The following is a 19,236-nucleotide window of genomic DNA, read 5'->3' on the forward strand; positions in this document are numbered from 1 at the left end:
GGGGTCTCCAGGGCCACTAATCCCCATGGCACTCAAGGATTAGCTCATCCAAATTTGGACATGTTTGCTTTGAGTTTCCTCAGCCCTGCTGAACTGCGCATTGATACAAACGAAGGAATTCTCTGATAGGCTCATCCTGTTCAGGCTCTATGACCCCAGATTTCCCCAACCTCTTCTTTTCTTTTTACATTATTATTAGTTTTGTTTGTGACAGGGGGCATGTATTTGCTATGCGGAGGTCAGAAGACAACTTTCAAGAGACTGTTCTCTCTTACTATATGGATACCAGGGATTGAACTCAGGTCCTCAGTGAATGCCTTTACCTGCTGAACTATCTCACTGGCTCTCTGATCAACAGCAGAGATGAGGAAAGGTTCATCTGTCCAGCATGGCTGGTTAACTATCCACAGCTACCCTCAGTCACTTGCCTGTCCTTGATACAATCATACAGCTCTCAGCAGCTTATTTGGCCTCCACAACTTACCTCAAAGATCATCCTCTGAAGACCAAAGCAGAATGTGGAGCCAAATGGGTTGGTGTTGTTTGGGGATGAGGACCTGAGGCCAGAGAATCCAGTTAGCAAAACAAAGGCCAAGCAGCAGCAGAAGCCCTGGTCCTGTGGGTTTCTGGCCAGTGAGCTCTAATAACAGAGCGTCTCCTACATAGTCCCTTGAGCTCAAGAAGTAGCTTCATTGAACTCTGATTCTTCTAAGACTCAAAGATCAAAAGAAAGTTACTGCTTTTCTCAACAGAACTAAAGTCACTTGGGAAGAGGATACCTTGGTTGAGATAGGTACACAGGCATGTCTGTAGGGCATTCTGAATGAATGACGTGGGAGGACCCAGCCCACTATGTGTGATACCACTTCTGGAGCTGAGTTGTGTAAGAAAACAAGCTGTAGCTGGGCATGGTGGCATAGACCTTTAATCACAGCATCTATGAGGCAGGAGCAGATGGATCTGAGAGTTCAAGAACTGCCAGAGCTACATAGAAAGATCTTTTCTACCCATCTATCCCCACCCCAAAAGGAAGAAAACTGAGAAAGCCATGATGAGTGGCTTTCTTCCATGGTTCAGGCCCTGAACCCCCTCAATGATGGACTGTGCACGTCAAAAAAAAAAAAAAAAAAAAAAAAAAAAACCACAAAACAAAACAAAAAACCACCACCAACAACAACAACAAAAACCTTTTGTCTCCACAGCAACAGACTAGGACAGTTATTACAGAAGCCAGGAAGGCCCCTTCAGCATGGCAACCATGAGGTCACACACATGATGGGGCAGGAAGTATGTCTCAGCAACACCAACATCTTCTCCACCGGAGTTAGAATTTAGCCCAGGGCCAGCACATGCTAGGTATATACTATACTGAGCTGTATCCCTAGTCCAGAAACTTGTGTAAGTTGTACACTAAACACTGCTAGACTTCCTTGAGCCTTCTGAGCTTCAAGGAGCAGGATGAGGTGGCAAGACACAGCAACCTCCCACTTACCTGTGCAACACAACAGGCTTCTCCACAGGATGACCTAGAAGCTCCTGGATATTGTCCCACTGCAAAAGAGATAATAAGGGGTCAACAAGGACCAGTGTACACTGTGACTAATGGACTATCCAGAGTTTATGGCCCTAGACATAGCCACCTTATTCTCAGACTATTAGATAGGAAAATAAGAGGTTACCTTGCTGTAGGTCGTGCATGTTTCAGTCTGACCACTTGCATTTTCTAGAAAGAGAAGATGGAATAGGCTGGGTTTGACTGGCCTTGGCTACCTGTAGCTCCAGCCACCGGCAGAATCCAGACCTAGCTACTCTTTTTGCTGTGGCTGGAGTGTACAGGGTGCAAAGAACACTTGGAAGAATGTGGAAAGACAAAGGGAGGCCAGTCTTAGGGTGAGCTACACTAATTGAGGTGTGCACAAAGGATGTGTAAGGAGCACTAATTGATAATCTGATGACAGGAAACTCCTTAGTCTTCATGGCCTCCAAAACAAAGGACCCATCCAGAGGTGTTGAGGCTCTGGGGACAGACAGTGAGAGAACGGCTTAGCCAGCTTGGCTACTGCACTCTGCTGGCTTTTCTTCTTTCTTAACACAGGAAAGTTAATTCCACACCCCCTTTAACCTGCAGGTACTTCTGCACTCACCTTTCTTTACAGCTAGTGGGATCTTGAACTCACAGCGGTGGTAACTAGGAAGAAGACAGATAAGTAAAAGCTGTTTCTTGGGAGGCCCAACTGCCCTCACATCTCTACCCTGCATCCCAGAAAAGCCAGAACCCTGGTCTAGGGTCTTTGACAACATTTGCTAGGGGAAGGCCCAACTCAGGAACTGAAGCCAAACAGAAAAAGGACATGGCTTTCAGGTCTAAAAACACTAACTCAAGGCCCTGGGTTCAATCACCAGCACAACTGAAAGGAAGAAATCTGGGAGAGACGGATTTAACAGTCAAAGTTCAGTTCCTCTTGCTCACCAAAGGTGTACTCACATGTTAAAATTATAATGCCCGGGGTAATTGGTATGAAGGACAAACTTCTTCACTTTGTGTGTATTTGCATCAAAGAGTATGTCCTGACAAAGGAAACAAGGCAGGTCAGGGGCCTTACCAAAAGCATTCCAACTGGGAATCTCGAACCATGAGAATGCTAGCAGCTCCCTCCCACATATACCTAGCAGTCCTAACTAGGTGGTGTAGGGGTCCTGGCATGCACAGGAACTATAAATCCACCCACTGCAATTTAAACAGCCAAGGGAAATCTTTTTCTTTTTCAAATGGCACCTAGAATTTTTTTTTTTTTTTAAACTAATTACAGACTTTGACTCAAAAGTCATCAAGAAGATTCAGGGTATTTCAGCCTTGAAGGGACAACTACATAAATACTGTAACCAATCAGACTATCCTGCATCTATGGAAATCAATGACTAAGGGAATTGCACCTAACCTCCTACCACCTAACCTTAAACCTGAATCTGCTGCCACCCATTGATCATTCCCTCCTGTAATCACCAACTTTCCTAGCTCTTGTGAGCTGCTTGCTGAGGTCAGGGATTTCAGTGTTATTTCTCACTTTACTCATTTACCAATAGCCAACAAAATCAACCAAAGTTATCCATCGCCTTCTTTTGTGGACCACATGGAGACCATTTGCTGTTGACAAAGTTCCAGCATTTCAACTTTTTGGATCACACTTCTCCAGCAGCCTTTTACTTTTACTTTTAATGATTTTCACTATTATGCCTTCCCTTTGGGAAGTTTTGCGTGGACTTCAGTGGAGGATGAGTATGTATACAATAGCAACCTCTTTAAACAAAATAATTCTTTGTAAAGAACAGCTACCACTATAGAATCATACAGCGTGATAATTCTTCCTACGCCCACACAAGTTAACACCAAGCTGCTAGAAAATTTAGTTAAGTAGCACATGCTTGATAAGTAAGGTCTATTTGATAATCAAGATTTAGAAATTCCTAAGGTCTACCCAGCTTTACAGTAGTATCCCTCTAGCTTCGTCTTTGCTTGCTTTAAGCTTTAGCTATTTAAATAAACTAAGCTATACAAAAAAACTACAATATTCTATAATGGACAACCCACTATAGATCTTTTCCTAAGGGCCCGCAGGCAGGCATTTAGACAAAAGGCCTCAGGGACTCGAAGAAAATTCCTGCTTGCTAAAAAGGAATCATTCTCCTTATCTCTGGCAAGAGGAGGAACTTGTAGCCCTTCCATTGATATGACCGTGGTGCCTATTAATTTGTCAGTTTCAATGCTAGCTTCCTCAATCCTTGCTCATAAGCTCCACCCTAGCACACAAGCCCCTTTCCTCCCATTTAATCTTTTGTGCAATTCTAGAGTATAAAAGTAGTAGTCTTTTTTTTCAATAAAAGAGCAGCCATCCCAATTCACCCTCAAATCCCACCAGTCTCCTTCCCTTTGCTAACTCCACATCACCTCTTTGGGATCTGAACCCCATGACACTGGACTCTGGCAATCTTTCTCATTACCATCATTGGCCCTTGAATTCAGAGGTCCAACTACAACAGCACCCACCATTCCTTCCTACCACTATCCTACCATCAGAAGTCCACCCCCGAAAGCTCCTCAGGACTTGTGTCTGACCTTTCCCATGTAGATATACCTAGTCTTTTTCTCCCTCTTGATAATCTACTTTTATTTTATTTATTTATTGCCTTTGAACTTTCAGCCTATGGAAGGCTCAAAGCTAATCTAAGACTTATGGTCTGGCTAGACATAATATTAACACATGCTGTACTTACAGGCATGAGATGATTAAGGGTCTGAGGCCAGCCTTGGCTACAAACTTTAAGACCATTTCAAATCAAAGTAAAAAAACAACAATGACCCATGGCATAGGTCAACTTTGCCCTGAGATGGTTCCTTATAATTATTCAATCATGTCTGTCATGCATCCTATCCACTGCCAAACCTGATGGCCGCCATCAACTCTACCCAGAGCCTTAGGTCCAGAATATACAGCTGTATCAGTGTCTTGGGTGCTCCCTCTAAAAAATACAAAAGCTTACTCTTACTGCCTGGTCCCTTCTAGTTGCTCTGACTCCGGAAGAGTGTCTTATGTATTACAGGATAATTCCCCATTTTAATGCAAGTGATTTCCATAGTCCCTATATGGTAAAGCATGTTTCCCCCCAAAAGAATGCAAGATGTATGAGCAAACCCGGTATCCTGATGTTTCTCAATACTTTTCGTAGAAGGAATGCCTGCCCACACTGGGTACCAGAACCTATGAAAAGCAATACCTGGCACAACCACCGAGAAGCAAAAGTCCTTTAATCCATGGGTGATAATGCCGCACATGTTTACACGGGCACTCAAGGGATGCTCTGCCTATGCCAACAAAAGTGAGGAGTGAAGCCACCTCCCATGTCACCATACTTACCACTCCAAGAGTGAAATAGTTAAAAAAGTAGTCATTGCACTTGGATGGAACTTGTTTATGAGGGGAAGGAGAGTGAATCTTCATCTGTTGGGGGAAAATAACAAGAAATTAAAATCCCTTCCTTTAAAATAGTTTCTAATTAAAAGTATGTATGTACATAGTGTTCCTAGTATAACATTAAGGGTTAGATATGTAAGACTGCAGGGAGCCAGATCTGTTACTATGGACAGATCTCCAAGTGGGCAGAACTGACAAGTGACAGTTCAGAGTCATTAGACCAAGAGGGCTCAGAGAAAAACTTCTACTTCAATTAGAACAGATTCTGTGGGAAAACAGCAGAGTTCATTTATGCATATTAAACTATTGGTGGATAAAGGTGGAGATTGTCTATTTACACTGTAAATATCTTTCCCCTACCTTGTCTTCGGATTTATAGAAGACCTTGTGTGGAGAGCCAAGCATGCTAAGAACATCTTGGCAAGAATCACCAAAATACACTGAGCGCTCAAATACTCGCATTTTGGCATCTGCTAATACTCCGGGTCCACAACCTGCAGATAAGGGAAAAGTCATCAGGTTCTGGTCAGGACTGGAAACACATTGCCCAAGGTCATGGGGGCTCCAAGAAGCTAACAGCTCTTGACTTATCAGGTCTAGCCAAAGGGCAAGACTGCATGCAAATGTAAATACCAGGTCAAAGGGGCTTAATTAAGCAAGACTTTGAGAAAGCACTATCTACTTGAAAATAGTGTTAGGGATTCTGGAGAATTAATCTATTCACCCAATACTTAAGCACTTATTTTCTTTTTTATCTTTAACATGTATTTCTTGCAGGGAGTGGTGGAGCACACCTTTAATTCCAGCACCCAGGAGGCAGAGGTAGGTGGATCTCTCTGAGTTCCAGGACAGCCTGGTCTAAGAGTTTTAGAACAGCTAGGGCTGTTGTACAGAGAAGTTCTGTCTCAAAAACAAACCAACAAACTCACGTATTTCTTTTGCTTTTCCAAATAAGATAAATTCTCTCATACCCAAGGTGGCCTCAAACTAGCAAAGGAGGCAAGGACCACCCTGAAATTCTGACCCTCTGCTTCTACTTCCAGGACTAAATTTATACAGGCAGTGAGTGTGGTGACACACTCAAGTAACTCGAGTTACCCGAGTGTGGTGACACACTCAAGTAACTCGAGTTACCCAAGTGTCTATTACCTACCAGGGGCTAGAGCACTGTGCTAGCTGTTGATGAAATACTGGTGAGTAAAAGTGCCTAGTCTCTCCCCAAAAGGTCTACTGTTCAATTTGTGTGTGGTCTGGTCATCACAGTCGTGGCTATTATGAACACAATAGTAAAAAGCTTCAAATTTGTGATCCTTCTGCCTCAGCTTCTCAAGTACTGGGATTAAAGATATATCCTACTAAGCCTGGCAAGAGGTACATTTTTCTTTGTATTTTGGTTTTAAGGGGTCTTTCTGAAACCCCTGGCTGGCCTTGAACTCAGTTCTGCATGCCTCTGAGTGCTGAGAGGTCAATGGATACTTTAGGGGCTGTACCACAGTGTATTTTTTAACCCTACAGAAACATCTGACCCAGGGAATAAGAACACTATTTCACTTAGAGGTAAATCAGGAAGAAAAATAACAAAAGCAGCGTGGTATGCTAAGAATTTATTCAGTTCAATGACACACCCATACAAATGGAGAAGTGCTTGCATCATAAACAGCAGACATAATAAAAGTAAAATCTCCACATTCTGCACATTCTGTGGGTGGGAGACATGGATGATTAACCGATTTTTAAACAGCAGCCAAAAAGTCAGAGAAAATCCTCAATTTCTAGTGTCATGTTAACAAGATATCATCTTATTCTGCAAGGGCATTACATCTATCCAAACTTTTTCATGTGTAACAATCAACTTGCTGTATTTGAACAACTTCAGAGAACCTAAATCTGAAGTAACTAGGTACCGAATTCTCCAAGTGCATCAGATTCCTATGAATAGTTCTCCAGGAAGTGACTCTTCACAGGTGAAACTAGTTTTTTTGTTTTTGTTTTTCAAGACAGTGTTTCCTCAGTGTAACAGCCCTAGCTGTCCTGGAACTCGCTTTGTAGACCAGGCTGACCTTGAACGCATAGAGATCTGCCTGCCTGTCTCTGCCTTCTGAGAGCTGGGACTAAAGGAGTACATCACCACTGCCTGGCTGAAGCTGTTTTATTTGCTGCTTAAAGACTGTAATGATTTTATATATCTTTTTTTTTTTTTTAAATAAAAATTTCTCTCTCTTGAAACGGGGTTTCTCGGTATAGCCTTGGTTATTCTGGAACTCATTCTATAGATCAGGCTGGCCTCTAACTCCGAGATCTGCCTGCCTTTGACTCTGGAGTAAGTGCATTTATTTAAGACTATGTACTTAACCCGTGCTATCTAATTATGACTTAGTCTGTTTATGTTTAACCTGATAATGAGATCAACGACTAACTTGTATCCACCATCATGGAGCCCTCATCTAGTACCTGATGGAAACAGAAGCAAACACCCACAACTAAACACTGAGCTGAACTAGAATCCAGATGCAGAGGGAAGAAAAGACCACCCTGCAGAAACACATAGAGATAGCTTACCTGAACAAGGAGGAGCTAATGAGTCCCCAGATTGATAGCTGGGAATCCAGCATGGGACTGACTCAGATCCCCTGAACATGGGTCTCAGCTACAAGGCCTGAGCAGTCTTAGGGTCCTAATATAGTGGAACCAGGATGTATTCCTGGTGCACAAAAGAACTTTGTGGGCACATCCCCCATGGGGGATACTGTACTGCCTTAACCTAGAGACAGGAGGGAGGGCCTAGTCCCTACTCCAAATGACTTGACAGATTTAGATGACCCCTCCTGGAAGGCATCACCCTACATGTGGAGTGTGGGGGGGTTGGGAGGGGAGGGTTGTCGGGGTGCATATGAGGGTGGGAGAGAGGGAAAGAGGGAGGGAGAGGGAACTGGGATTGATATATAAAATAAAAATAAATAATATAATAAAAAATGACATGCAGGAGGGGCTAGAGGGATAGCTCAATATTTAAGAACACCTACTACTCTTTCAGAGGACCTGGGTCAGTTTCCAGAACCTACATGGTGGTTCACAACCATCATATAACCCAAGTGTCAGGGAATCCATATGTATCCAGACAAAAGCACCCATATATATCAAAGTAAAGGGAATCCTTGTATGTATGTATGTATGTATTTATTTATTTAAGTGAGGGGTACCTTAAGAAGACACCCAGTGGTACTCTCTGGTCTCAACATGTATGGGTACTGTATCCCTCCTTCCATTCACTCACCTATATACTTACTTTTCATGTAATCTGGTGCGAAACAAGATTTCTCATATTTTGTCAAAACAAACAAACAAACAAAAACAATGCATCAACCTAACTTGCCTTTGATTTCTAATATACAGCTTTAATCTAGAGTAATATATTTGTAGATGTGTTAATTGTTTGCTGAAAGCAGCCAACAGGTAGAAGTAACCTTATAACATGAGCATCCACCATACATGTTACAACCATGGATCTAGCTGATAACATCTGTTTGCTCTTCTAAGTCATGATACCTCTTCCTTGTAGAAAAAGTATCCCTCATCCCTATCCCATTTTATGCATTCTGTGCTGTTCTCTCAGTTTGTGATTTCCTAAGTGTCTTTTTTTTTTTTAAATCAATTATTGTAGTGCCCACAACTGAACTGTCTTCTTGTCAAAAGTATCACCATAGCCATACTACCTAAGAAACAGATGTACAAAATGGGTTGGAAGAAACCCTTGTATTTGCCAAAGGAAATTCTCAATAAAATAATAGAAAATGTTTTTCCTCCATGGACAGTTCAGGCAGCACTGGCTAAAATCTCTACCCTCAATGGGTTCCTGCTAGCTGTCACCTGTGATCACTACTGTTCTAAAATTGAGACTCTGCTATATTTCAGGAATGATTCTCCCGAGAAGGGAGATAGCACATCACCTGACTTTGTTGCCTGTTCTATGTCAATTTCTTCAAGCAACAGCTTAAGTGCAATGTTGCTTTGCCTTAGTTATACAATACTTTTGGAGCCAGCACTCAGTGTACAGTGCTGATAACCTGAGTTTGACCCTTGGGACCCACATAAAAGAGAAAGGAGATAATCAACTCCAATCAATACTAGCAATGCCTGTCACCATGAGTCTAGTTGTTGTTGTCATCATCATCACCATCATTACCATCACCATCAATAACTATATATATTTTAGGAAAGTTCTAACCCGGAGGTTGTAGACTAATTGTTCAGGAGTTAATTCAGTAAGCAATTCCCCCCTCCCCTTGAGGCAGGGTCTTAAAATGTAGCCAAAGCTAGTCTCAAAGTCATGGTGATCTTTTTTGCCTGGTCTCTTAAAGTGCTGGAATTAGTCTTGAGCTACCACACCCAGGAAACATACAAGATGCTAATGGATGAAGATATATGCAGGTTGGACCATGAGATCAAAGAAGGCATGGTCTCTGCAGCCCAGACATATCCAAGAGCAATCTTGAAATCACCACAAAGGTACATGTCTCTGCAGTGAACTATGTGCAAGCCTTATATTTATGTGTGTATCACTGATGTTTATTCAGATATTCCTAACAAACAAGTGGTGGTATTTCCCATAATCTGATTACTCAGGAGGCCAAAACAGGAGGATGATTTCAAGTTCCTGGCAAATCCTCAGACTATATTATTATAAGACACTGTCAATGAAAAAAAAAAAAAAAACTCCCAAAACACTTACTGACTATAAACCTGTGGGGCTGGACACACTGCTTGGTAGTTAAGAAGGTAGTTTAATTTGAACTCCCAGCACTCAAGATTAAGAAACAAACAAACAAACAAAAAACAAATAAAAAACTGCCAAGCAATAGTGGTGTTAACCTTAATTCCAGCAAGGATAACCCAAGAACTAAGAGACAGGACTGTTAGGAAGGAAGGTCTGTGAGCCTGGGCAGGGAAAATGGAGAGGAAATTGGTAGCTACCAAGAAGAGGGATTAATGTCCCCTGCAGAGCCTATTTTTGTCCTTGCAAGTTTTAGCAACTAGATAAGATGAGCCAGGAACTAGTGTAGAGGTGATAAATGTAGTGAAATTTTATGATCTAACAAAATTAGCTAGCTGGAAGATTGAATACAAAGCTAGCCACACTAGTCAGCCATACAGGCCAGGCAATGGTGGCACACAGCTTAAATCCCAGCATTCAGGAGACAGAGGCAGATGGATCTCTGTGAGTTCAAGGCCAGCCTGGGCTACATTTGAGTGAATCAGTTTAAAAGAGAAACAGAGCTCACACCTTTAATCCCGGAACTAGGGAGGTGGAGAGAAGAGTGATGAGGCTGGGCAGAGAGAGGAATATAGGGTGGAGGGGACAGGAGCTCATTGTAGCCTCACTGAGTTTGAAGAGCCATGAAGTTGAGGTTCTGTCTAAGGTTAGGTTGATCACCCCTTTCTGTCTGAGCATTGGCAGAGGTGAGAACTCTCAAGTGGCTAGCCACTTTGCTTCTCTGATGTTCAGCTTTAATTCCAATATCTGTCTCTGGAATTTTATTATTCATGCTACAGAAAAGTAACAAGTTAAAATCCTAAGGTGGGTGAGTAGGGGGACTACAGACAGATTAGGGAAGGAGCTTGGACCACAGTGACTCCCAAGATCCCCAAGAAGGCCAGGGGCTCCTACAGAATAACCAATCATTCCCCATTTAGAGCAATTCAGAGCATCATCCCAAGGATCTTCTGGGCTTTTATAAGCTCCAAGTTATTTTTAGGTAGAAGATGCCTATGCTACTCATGCTAAAATTGTGACACTTCTAACAGCCCCAGTTCACCTATCTTTAAGTGGTGATACAGGTGCCTGGAATGTGTCCCCATATCTACACCAGGGAACATTTGTTGAGCTTTCTTTTCCCTCTGGGTGCTAGTTATCTGTCTAGGCACTTTATGGCCAATCACCTTTCAAATGCTCATGGCAGACATGAGAGGAATTACTGTCATTACACCTATTTTACAAATGGAACAATGCAACAAAGAATACAAAGAACTTGCCTAAGTTCTAAGTGGAGGACTTGCTTACCTGCACTGCAAAAACCTCAAATAAAAACCAGCCAGGCAGTGGTGGTACACACCTTAATCCCAGTACGTCCAGCATTATGAGCTGATCCTGAGAGCTTGCTGGCCACAGCCTAGCTGAAATTGCCAAGGACTTTTCTGGTTCAGTGAGAGATTCTGAAGTAATAAGGTAGGGAGAGGACATCCACTGTTCTGCTCTAACCTCTGCACCTGCACACACATCTGGGTACACACATCAGCACATTCAAACACATGCATCATAGATAGACAAGGGTAAAACCATACTCTGTCCCTTGATTAAGATGCATTAAACTGTTATTTCATTAAATAAGTAACCAATATCACTTGTTCTCTATTAACTATCTAGTAAAAGATTAAATGTTTATATTCTCCTAAAACTTGTGTGTTGAATCTGAACTTTTTTTTTCCTTCTGAGACAGGGTTTCTCTGTGTAGCTTTGGCTGTCTTGGAATTTGCTCTGCAGACCAGAATGGCCTCAAAACTAACTGCATGGCTGAATCCGATCCTGTTAAAGTGATGATATTAGGAAGTTCTGCTTCTGGGAGGTCAAGACCTCACAACTGTGATTAGTGTTCATACAAGGAAACCTGAGAGCTAGGGGGCCCTTTCCAACACAGGAACATAATGATTAACATGTCTATAAACCAGGCACAATGTCTCACCAGATGCTTCAGATGGCAGAGTCTCTACATGGATACCATGGGGGACCTACCTGCAGCGAGCAAGCGAAGTCGCAACCCTGAGGGTCCAGTCCCATCTCGAAGAACATCTACACTTTCAGCATATACATTCCCCAGGAAACAGCTCAGGGGCATCACAGGAGCCCTGGGGGAGGCAAGGAATGAACAAGACATGGATCTCCATCCCAGAAAGGCGACAGGCTCAGCACAAAGCTCATATCCCTCACACTTACTTGGTGTCCTGGAGGCTGTTTCCACTGTAGATATACATTCGTTTTACAGTTGCTCCATGGGGTATCTGAAGAGAAGCTAGACCATGGGCAAAATTGGGCTGCAAACAAGGCATAATTTTTACTAGGAACATTGTGCAGATCACATGACTCGGCATCTAGTCCTCCCTGGCACTTACAGTCTTTTAAAAACCGGTCTGGTCAAAGCACATGATCAAAGTTGGCTCTGAATCAACTAACTCAGAGATCCTTCTGCCTCAGCCTCCTAAGAACTGGTATTACAAGCATACATATTCATTTCTTGATTGATCATCTTTAAAACAAGTAACTGAAAATTCAGAGAATGAACTCTCCAACCTCTGCTTAGGATGTTTCAGTTAGAAAATGGTTGGCTATACTTCTGAAAATGTCCTCTGCAGTGCAAAATACCTCCTCCTTGGAACGCTGGCCTGAGCCTGTTCTTCCTGTCAGCTCTACCCATTCTGTCTCTCTTGGCCCTTAAAGAACTCAAAGATAAGGTGTCCTATCCAGTTCCTTATTCCACATGGACACTGGGAAATAAAACATACTAAGGGACAGGAAGTGCCAACCTCGTACTTGGGAGCCTCCGTCCATGAGTCTAACTGAAAAGAGAAAGACAGTCCTCTGAAGTTGAGGTGGAAGAGCTGCTCAGCAGAGTTGTACACTGTGGAGTGAGGAAGAAACAACAACAGTTGACTGGCGTCTGCTTTCTGATATAAACCAGCTTGGCAGCAAATAATGACTCATGTCTAGTTTCTGAACTGACCCACCAGGATGAAAACAAGGAGGGAGTAGGGTCCTTCATACTCACCAAGTACCTGAAGTGAGGAGAGATGGTACTACCCACCAGGTTTATTGCTATGGGCCACCTCTAATGACCAGAGGAATCAGATGAACTCGGCTTACCTCCAGGATGGGTTGCGCCAAAAGACTGGTCAATTTGTTCAATGGTAGGAGCGATGGCCTGAGAGTTAAAATGAACTCCACTGGAAAATACAAGTAGTTTTAATACCAGGATTAACAAGATGGACTTAGATAATTAATGAGAAATGGCTGAAGTTATTATTTATTAAGAGATAGATATAATCTTTCTATTTACCCTGGCTGGCCTTGAAAACCCTGCAATCCTTCTGTCTTGGCCTCCCAAGTGCTGGGATTACCAGTGTGTGCTACTGTATTGTTTAAAGGTGCTAGGATTAGAAGTGCTCACTGCCTCCACCACCCACCCGGTCTTTTACCAGTTTAAAGTGTGTGTGTGTGTGTGTGTGTGTGTATATATATATATATATATATGTGTTTTTTTTTTTTTTGAGATAGGGTTTCTTTGTGTAACAGTCCTGGCTGTTCTGAAACTTGCTCTGTACATCAGGCTGGCCTCGAACTCGAAGAGATCCACCTGCTTGTCTCTGCCTCCCAAGTGCTAGGATTAAAGGCACCACCAACACCTGGCTAAAGAGTTATTCTTCTTAAACACATTGGCTGGGTGGTGTGGCGCTCACCTTTGATCCAAGGGCTCAGGAGACAGACAGGCAGGTGGATCTCTGAGTTCAAGACCAGCCTGGTCTATAGGTAGAGTTCCAGGATAGCCAGAGCTGTTACACAGAGAAACTCTTTTTGAAAAACCCCAAACCAAACCAACACACACACACACACACACACACTGTAAAAAAATAAAATGGCTAGGCATGGTGGTTCACACCTTTAATTACTAATTGGGAGGCAGGTTTCAGTGAGTGCAAGGCCAGCCTGGTCCACATACAGAGTGCCAGGCTAGCCAAAGCCACACAGTGAGACCCTGTCTCAAAACTTAAAAAAAAAACAAAACAAAACATTTTTTTTTTAAATTAAATAAACTACAAACAAGAAAAATTAATTAGGTGAGAAATAGATCAAGTCTCGGAAGATCATATAACAGAGTTGACTCTCTGGGGCTTCCCCAATATATTACCGACTCCAAACAAAAAGAGAGACAAGACAGACCTGGAGGTAAGAAGGTTCTAGAAAGTAACACTAAAAGAACAAATGGATCTAGAGTCATTACACACTTGTTTGTCCATTCCTCTGAAAGCAAATACTGTCTGAACTGCCTCAGGAATTGGGTTCTTGTCATGTTCTCAATAAGGAATCCTAAAAAGGCTTATTGGAGGGTAGTCGTCTTTATTGCTGCAGTATCGGGGAATGAACCCAAGGCCCCATATATGCCAGGCAAGCTTACCACTACTGGGGCTGAATTTATTCCTAGCCTGAGAACTGTGTTCTAAATGTGAGCATAGCACTTTGCCAACTGAGGCTCAGGTATCTAAGGCTTGTACAGGCCATTCTGTTCTCATCCTATTTTTTTCTTAGGTTGTTCTGGAGCCGACTTTGGGCTCTACAGATTCCTTTTCTGCCACCCTGTCACCCTTCAGAAGCTCCATGGGTTTCTCAGATTCCACGGAGCCTGAGATGGCAGTGGCCCCTGCCAGCTTTTTGTTTCTCTATTTTCATTCTAAAATGCAGTTTCTGCTCTAAAATGGTTGTCTTTTTAGTGCTGGTTTTGGAGTCAGAGCTACCTGGTCCTGTTACTCACAAAAACCTAAAAAGAGGCTACACAGGGAAGGGCAGTTACGACTCAGGAGACTGTCATAGCATTCCTAAGCTGCAGTGGCGCTCTGTTAAGAGAGTTGAATTAGATTTTATATATACACGTAACGTATATGTTCTTCCTCAGGGAAATATGGTACTAGGCTGTAATCCCTGGCTGCAGATGAAATCCTTTAGTACTTTAATGAAGACAGTAGACAGAGCTGATCTGTACCAAATATAATACACCAATAAGAGAGAAAACTTACCAATATTTTAACTTTACTTTTGTCAAGTCATAAACTTCAATCACCTAAAAAATAAAACAGACTGTTTAGGAGCTATAAATGTTCAAGTTGATACAAAGGTAGATGTACTTCAGAGGCTATGACAGGAGGATTCAAGGCCAGCTTGAGCTACTTGAGACTGTCTCCAGGAAAACATACTTCACAAAAGCAAACCTGAGGACACAGCTTAGCAATATAGCATGTTTAATGTGTTCTCATTTTCATCACCAGTACCCTATGCCAAAAGATTCTCCTGAATGTAATCATTTGTTCTCATTTTAAATTTAGGGAGGGGGAAGAGCCATGTGTGGTGTTTCACCTTTATCTACTCAGGAGGCTGAGAATGGAGGATCACAAGCCTGAGCAAATAGGAAGACTCTATCTCCAAATAAAGAACAAAAAAGGAAGAAAACCACAAATCATCTTTCCTTCATAAACTTTCTTCCTCTTTCTTTCTTTCTTTCCTTCCTTCCTTTTGAGATAGGATCTCATTCGAGAGCGACTCTATTTCTAATATATAAAAGGCTATGCCATACCTAACCATAACCTCCCCTCTTCTAACAGTATTCAAGTGCTGATTGTAGATGCTTTTGACCAAGGCCCTTACATCTATCTATTCCACTGCTGAGTCAAACTGGAACACATATCATTCTACAAGACAATGCCATGTTCCAGGAAACATATCCACCCAGCTTGTTGATGCTATGTGTTCAAACTGAGACCTTTCTCTCCACATACTGTACAAGCGGTTTTCCCTGCCGCCACCGGTCTTGTCCTGCCACCTCAACAGCGATTAAAAAGAGGATGTGTTGTTGTTCCTTACAATGCTGTTGGCCCTGTTACTTGTTTCAGATAGGATCTCCATTACGTAGCCCAATTGTCTTCTTGTTTTGCTTTTGGGGGGGGGGGGGGGCTGGCCTCTCTCCCCACCCCCCCCCCCCTCCCCCCCCTTCCTACCCCCTCTTTCCCCCCCTTCCCCCCCCCTCCTTCTCTCCTACTGCTATGTTTTTTTTTAAAACCCCCCCCTTTTTTGGGGGGGGGGGGGGGGGGCCCCCCCCCCCCGGCCCAGATTATAAAAAAACCAACCAGGTGTTGGCACATGCTTTTAATCCCAGTACTAGGGAGGCAGAGGCCAGCCAGGACAGCTATGGCTATAGAGAAACCCCATTTTGGAAAAGAGGGGGAAAAAAAAAAGAGAAAGAGAGAGAGACAAACCAACTCCACATAATTAGCTTACTTTATTTATAATATAAAAGGATGGAGGAAGAGGTCCAAAAGTACAGAACAAGGGTGAGAGTATTAGATTATATTCCTAATAAAGGGCATCTGGTTGAACCTGAAGATCCTGGGGGCCCTTGTGAAGTTGTGTCTTTAATAGGTTCAGCCTCAGATGAAATGCCAGGAGTCAGCGCAGAGACAGATGAAAAGGCACTCAACACTCAGGAATTACTGGTACCAAGTAATAAACACAACAGAGTCCTTGATACTATGATGTCATGGCTTGGCAGCCAACAACATAGCTGGTTGGGGGTTGGAGGTACCTTTTATTCCTCCAGTGAGGGATGGCACAAACAGAGCTGGCTCAATGCCTAATTTGCCCTGCCACTCTGAGCTCGGATGTGGAGGTTGTGAGGAGCATCAGCACCAACTTCTGACAAGACACTATACCTAACTGTTTTCTTTTTTTGACTTTTCAAGACAGGGTTTCTTTCTTTTGTTTCTTTGGGTTTTTGTTTGTCTGTTTTTGAGATAGGGTTTTTCTCTGTAGTTTTGGAGCCTGTCCTGGAACTTGCTCTGTAGGACTAACTAGGCTGGCCTCAAATTCTCATGTAGCCCAGGCTGGCTTTCAAGTCCCTACCTAATTAGTCAGGGATGATCTTGAACTCTTGAGCCTCATGCCCCTTTCTTCCAGTGGTGGAATTACAGGTATTTGCTATTACTCTTGGTTCACATGGTGCTGGGGATTGAACCAAGGACAGGCTTTCTACTAATACTAATATATATTCCCAGCCCTGTTTCCTAATTTTTTTTTTTTAACATTAGTACTGGGGCTAGTGAGATACTGAGGGTAAATCATTTTCTACCATGCTGGAGGATCTGAATTCAAACCCCAGGTCCTACATGGAGAAAGAATGACTTCTACATTCATGCGGTGACACACATACACAATTAAAAAAAAAAAAAATGCCACTGAATCAAGTTAGAAACCTCTCCACTATTATGTCTATTTGATTTTTCCTACTGGAAAGACTGCTCTGTCTGCTAGGCCTTTATGGCACCTGAAGGAATCCTTTCCTCCATATTTGTGTGAGCTGTTCACTGCTCCCATTAAGCTATTTTATGGGTAATGACTTACTTTGTACAGGTAACATATTAATCCTTATTGGGTAAATCTAACTCATATGTAGCTACTTAAGGTCAGTCTGAAGCCTGTAAGTGTGGAAGCTGCTGCTAAGAGAGAGAAGCCCTGCAAAAGAAGCCAGGAACAGTGGCAACTCAGAAAGTAGCCAGGTCCCCTTCAGAATGCCCAGGCATGGTAGTACACCATGCCAAACTGGCTGTCATTTCACTAAGGTCAGGACCTTATGCTAACAGAAACTGTCTACTATCAGCCAGAAACCCCACTGGTAGAAGATGCAGGCATTCTCTCTCTGACAGCTACAACTATGGGTAGCTAACAACCTCCCAGAAGGATCGTCAAGAAAACCCTTTCCATGCCTTATTTTCTTGTCTAAGGAGCTCACTTGTGCCTGGATGACGGGAGCTGGGAAGCATGTCATTTTTTGCAAAGGCTACTTCACAGCCTAAGCAGGAAAACAGCATGGGCGTGCCATTTCACCTCATGACTCTGAGGCATTAGTTTGGTGTCACATGATTAATTTGTGCAGTCTAGGCATTTGAAAACAGAGTGCATTAAAAACATTCTAGATTGAACAGGTGCTGGCAAACTGCACGCCAATTAAGATACCCTATATGCCAGCAAGTTGTTTATATTTCCACAATGGGGTTAAAGAATCAACTCACTACTGGTAGTATTAATACCAAACCATAAATCCCAGAGGAAATTTCCATTTTCAATCAAGACACATAAATCCAGCTAAAATCTATGGTTAGGCTCCATTCCCAGAACCTTTTAAACAAGATTTGGGTTAACTTCTTTATAGCATTTTATCAACTCTTTCTCTTCCTCCCAGCATGCTCTACAACACTCTTATTAGTCCTTGAGCAAAGGACAACAAAAGCTCTTTTCTTTTTCTTTTTTGAGGCAGGGTTTATCTGTATTGTTTTGGACCATGTCCTGGAACTCACTCTGTAGACCAGGCTGGCCTGGAACTCAGATATCTGCCTGCCTCTGGCTCCCTAATGCTGGGATTAAAGTCGTGCATCACCTACATCCAGCTAACAAAAGCTCTTTTCAACCATCCCAGCTCAGTTCCATTTTTCTACCTAGCTTTATAGGAATGGGCACAGCTTTAGTTTTCTACACTGTGCTCTTTGAACCGAAGAAGTCTATATCCCCCTATAAGTTTCCAAAACACCTCATGATAAATAGCACATGTTAATCAACTCCAGACAGACTGGACCAGCCAGATGTGAAACTATAGTTGTCATTTATGGTTACCTTAAGTCTCTGATTGAAAGCATCAAACAGTAGTTTGATCCCGTCCTGAGTCAGGTTAAGGATGAGGTCATGGCTTAGAGGAGACTACAAAACAAAAAATAAAACATAATTTGAACAAACTACTTTATTCACCAGCACCTACTGAAAAACCTTAAAACAAAAATGCAACACAGGAAATATGTAAGAGAGTTCCTTTCCCCCAACTAATGAAGTTTGGAAGGGGGGGGAGGGTGGAGAAGAAGACAAAATGGTGCCAGTGCCAGAATGCACTGTCTCTTACTTCTGACCTGCAACTCCTGCTTTAAAATGCTGGCTGAAAAAGAGCCTTTCCCTTTTAGACTTCAGTAGGAATACATGGGAGAAATAGACAAAATTGAGTAAACAGGCCATTTTCTTGGGGCCCCAGGATAATATCCACCTGAATAGTTTTCTGCCAACACACTAACAAGGAAGCCCATGAGTAGTATGTCTTGTGAAAAGCCTCAGGTTGGCTGTGCATGTCAGCTGAACCCATGTTGGCACGCAGGCTCTAGGTACTATCTATAGTCATCACATGCTTATTTTGAATATTTTAGACCAAATTCTTAGAATAAGAAACAACTGTGACCTAATAATACAAAAGATAGAATTTAGCTGGGCAGGTGGTGGCGGCACACACCTTTAGTTCCAGTACTCGGGAGGCAGAGGCAGGTGGATCTCAGTGAGTTTGAGGTCAGCCTGGTCTACAGAGTGAGTTCCAGGACAGGTTCCAAAGCTACAGGGAAACCCTGCCTCAAAAAAAAAAAAAAA

At 42.7% G+C, this 19,236-nt stretch overlaps 1 protein-coding gene across 2 annotated transcripts in view; it reads right to left on the minus strand.

Annotated features, from left to right (window-relative positions):
• Positions 1-19,236, minus strand: part of Phaf1 (phagosome assembly factor 1) — a 30,051-nt gene that overhangs the window by 1,657 nt on the left and 9,158 nt on the right. The window contains exons 3-15 of one of the 2 annotated variants that reach the window (XM_051201846.1): positions 18,448-18,531; positions 14,808-14,851; positions 12,883-12,962; positions 12,546-12,640; positions 11,959-12,056; positions 11,758-11,870; positions 5,331-5,464; positions 4,914-4,997; positions 2,486-2,568; positions 2,145-2,188; positions 1,680-1,723; positions 1,493-1,551; positions 485-557 (exon numbers count right to left, since the gene is read on the minus strand). In XM_051201846.1, coding sequence (XP_051057803.1) covers positions 485-557; positions 1,493-1,551; positions 1,680-1,723; positions 2,145-2,188; positions 2,486-2,568; positions 4,914-4,997; positions 5,331-5,464; positions 11,758-11,870; positions 11,959-12,056; positions 12,546-12,640; positions 12,883-12,962; positions 14,808-14,851; positions 18,448-18,531 — 1,035 coding nt within the window. The remainder of the gene's footprint in view (positions 1-484; positions 558-1,492; positions 1,552-1,679; positions 1,724-2,144; positions 2,189-2,485; positions 2,569-4,913; positions 4,998-5,330; positions 5,465-11,757; positions 11,871-11,958; positions 12,057-12,545; positions 12,641-12,882; positions 12,963-14,807; positions 14,852-18,447; positions 18,532-19,236) is intronic. The other variant, XM_051201848.1, reaches the window with a different exon arrangement.

The sequence above is a fragment of the Phodopus roborovskii genome, unplaced genomic scaffold, assembly GCF_943737965.1.
Source record: "Phodopus roborovskii unplaced genomic scaffold, PHOROB, whole genome shotgun sequence".
NCBI classification, from domain to species: Eukaryota; Metazoa; Chordata; class Mammalia; order Rodentia; family Cricetidae; genus Phodopus; species Phodopus roborovskii.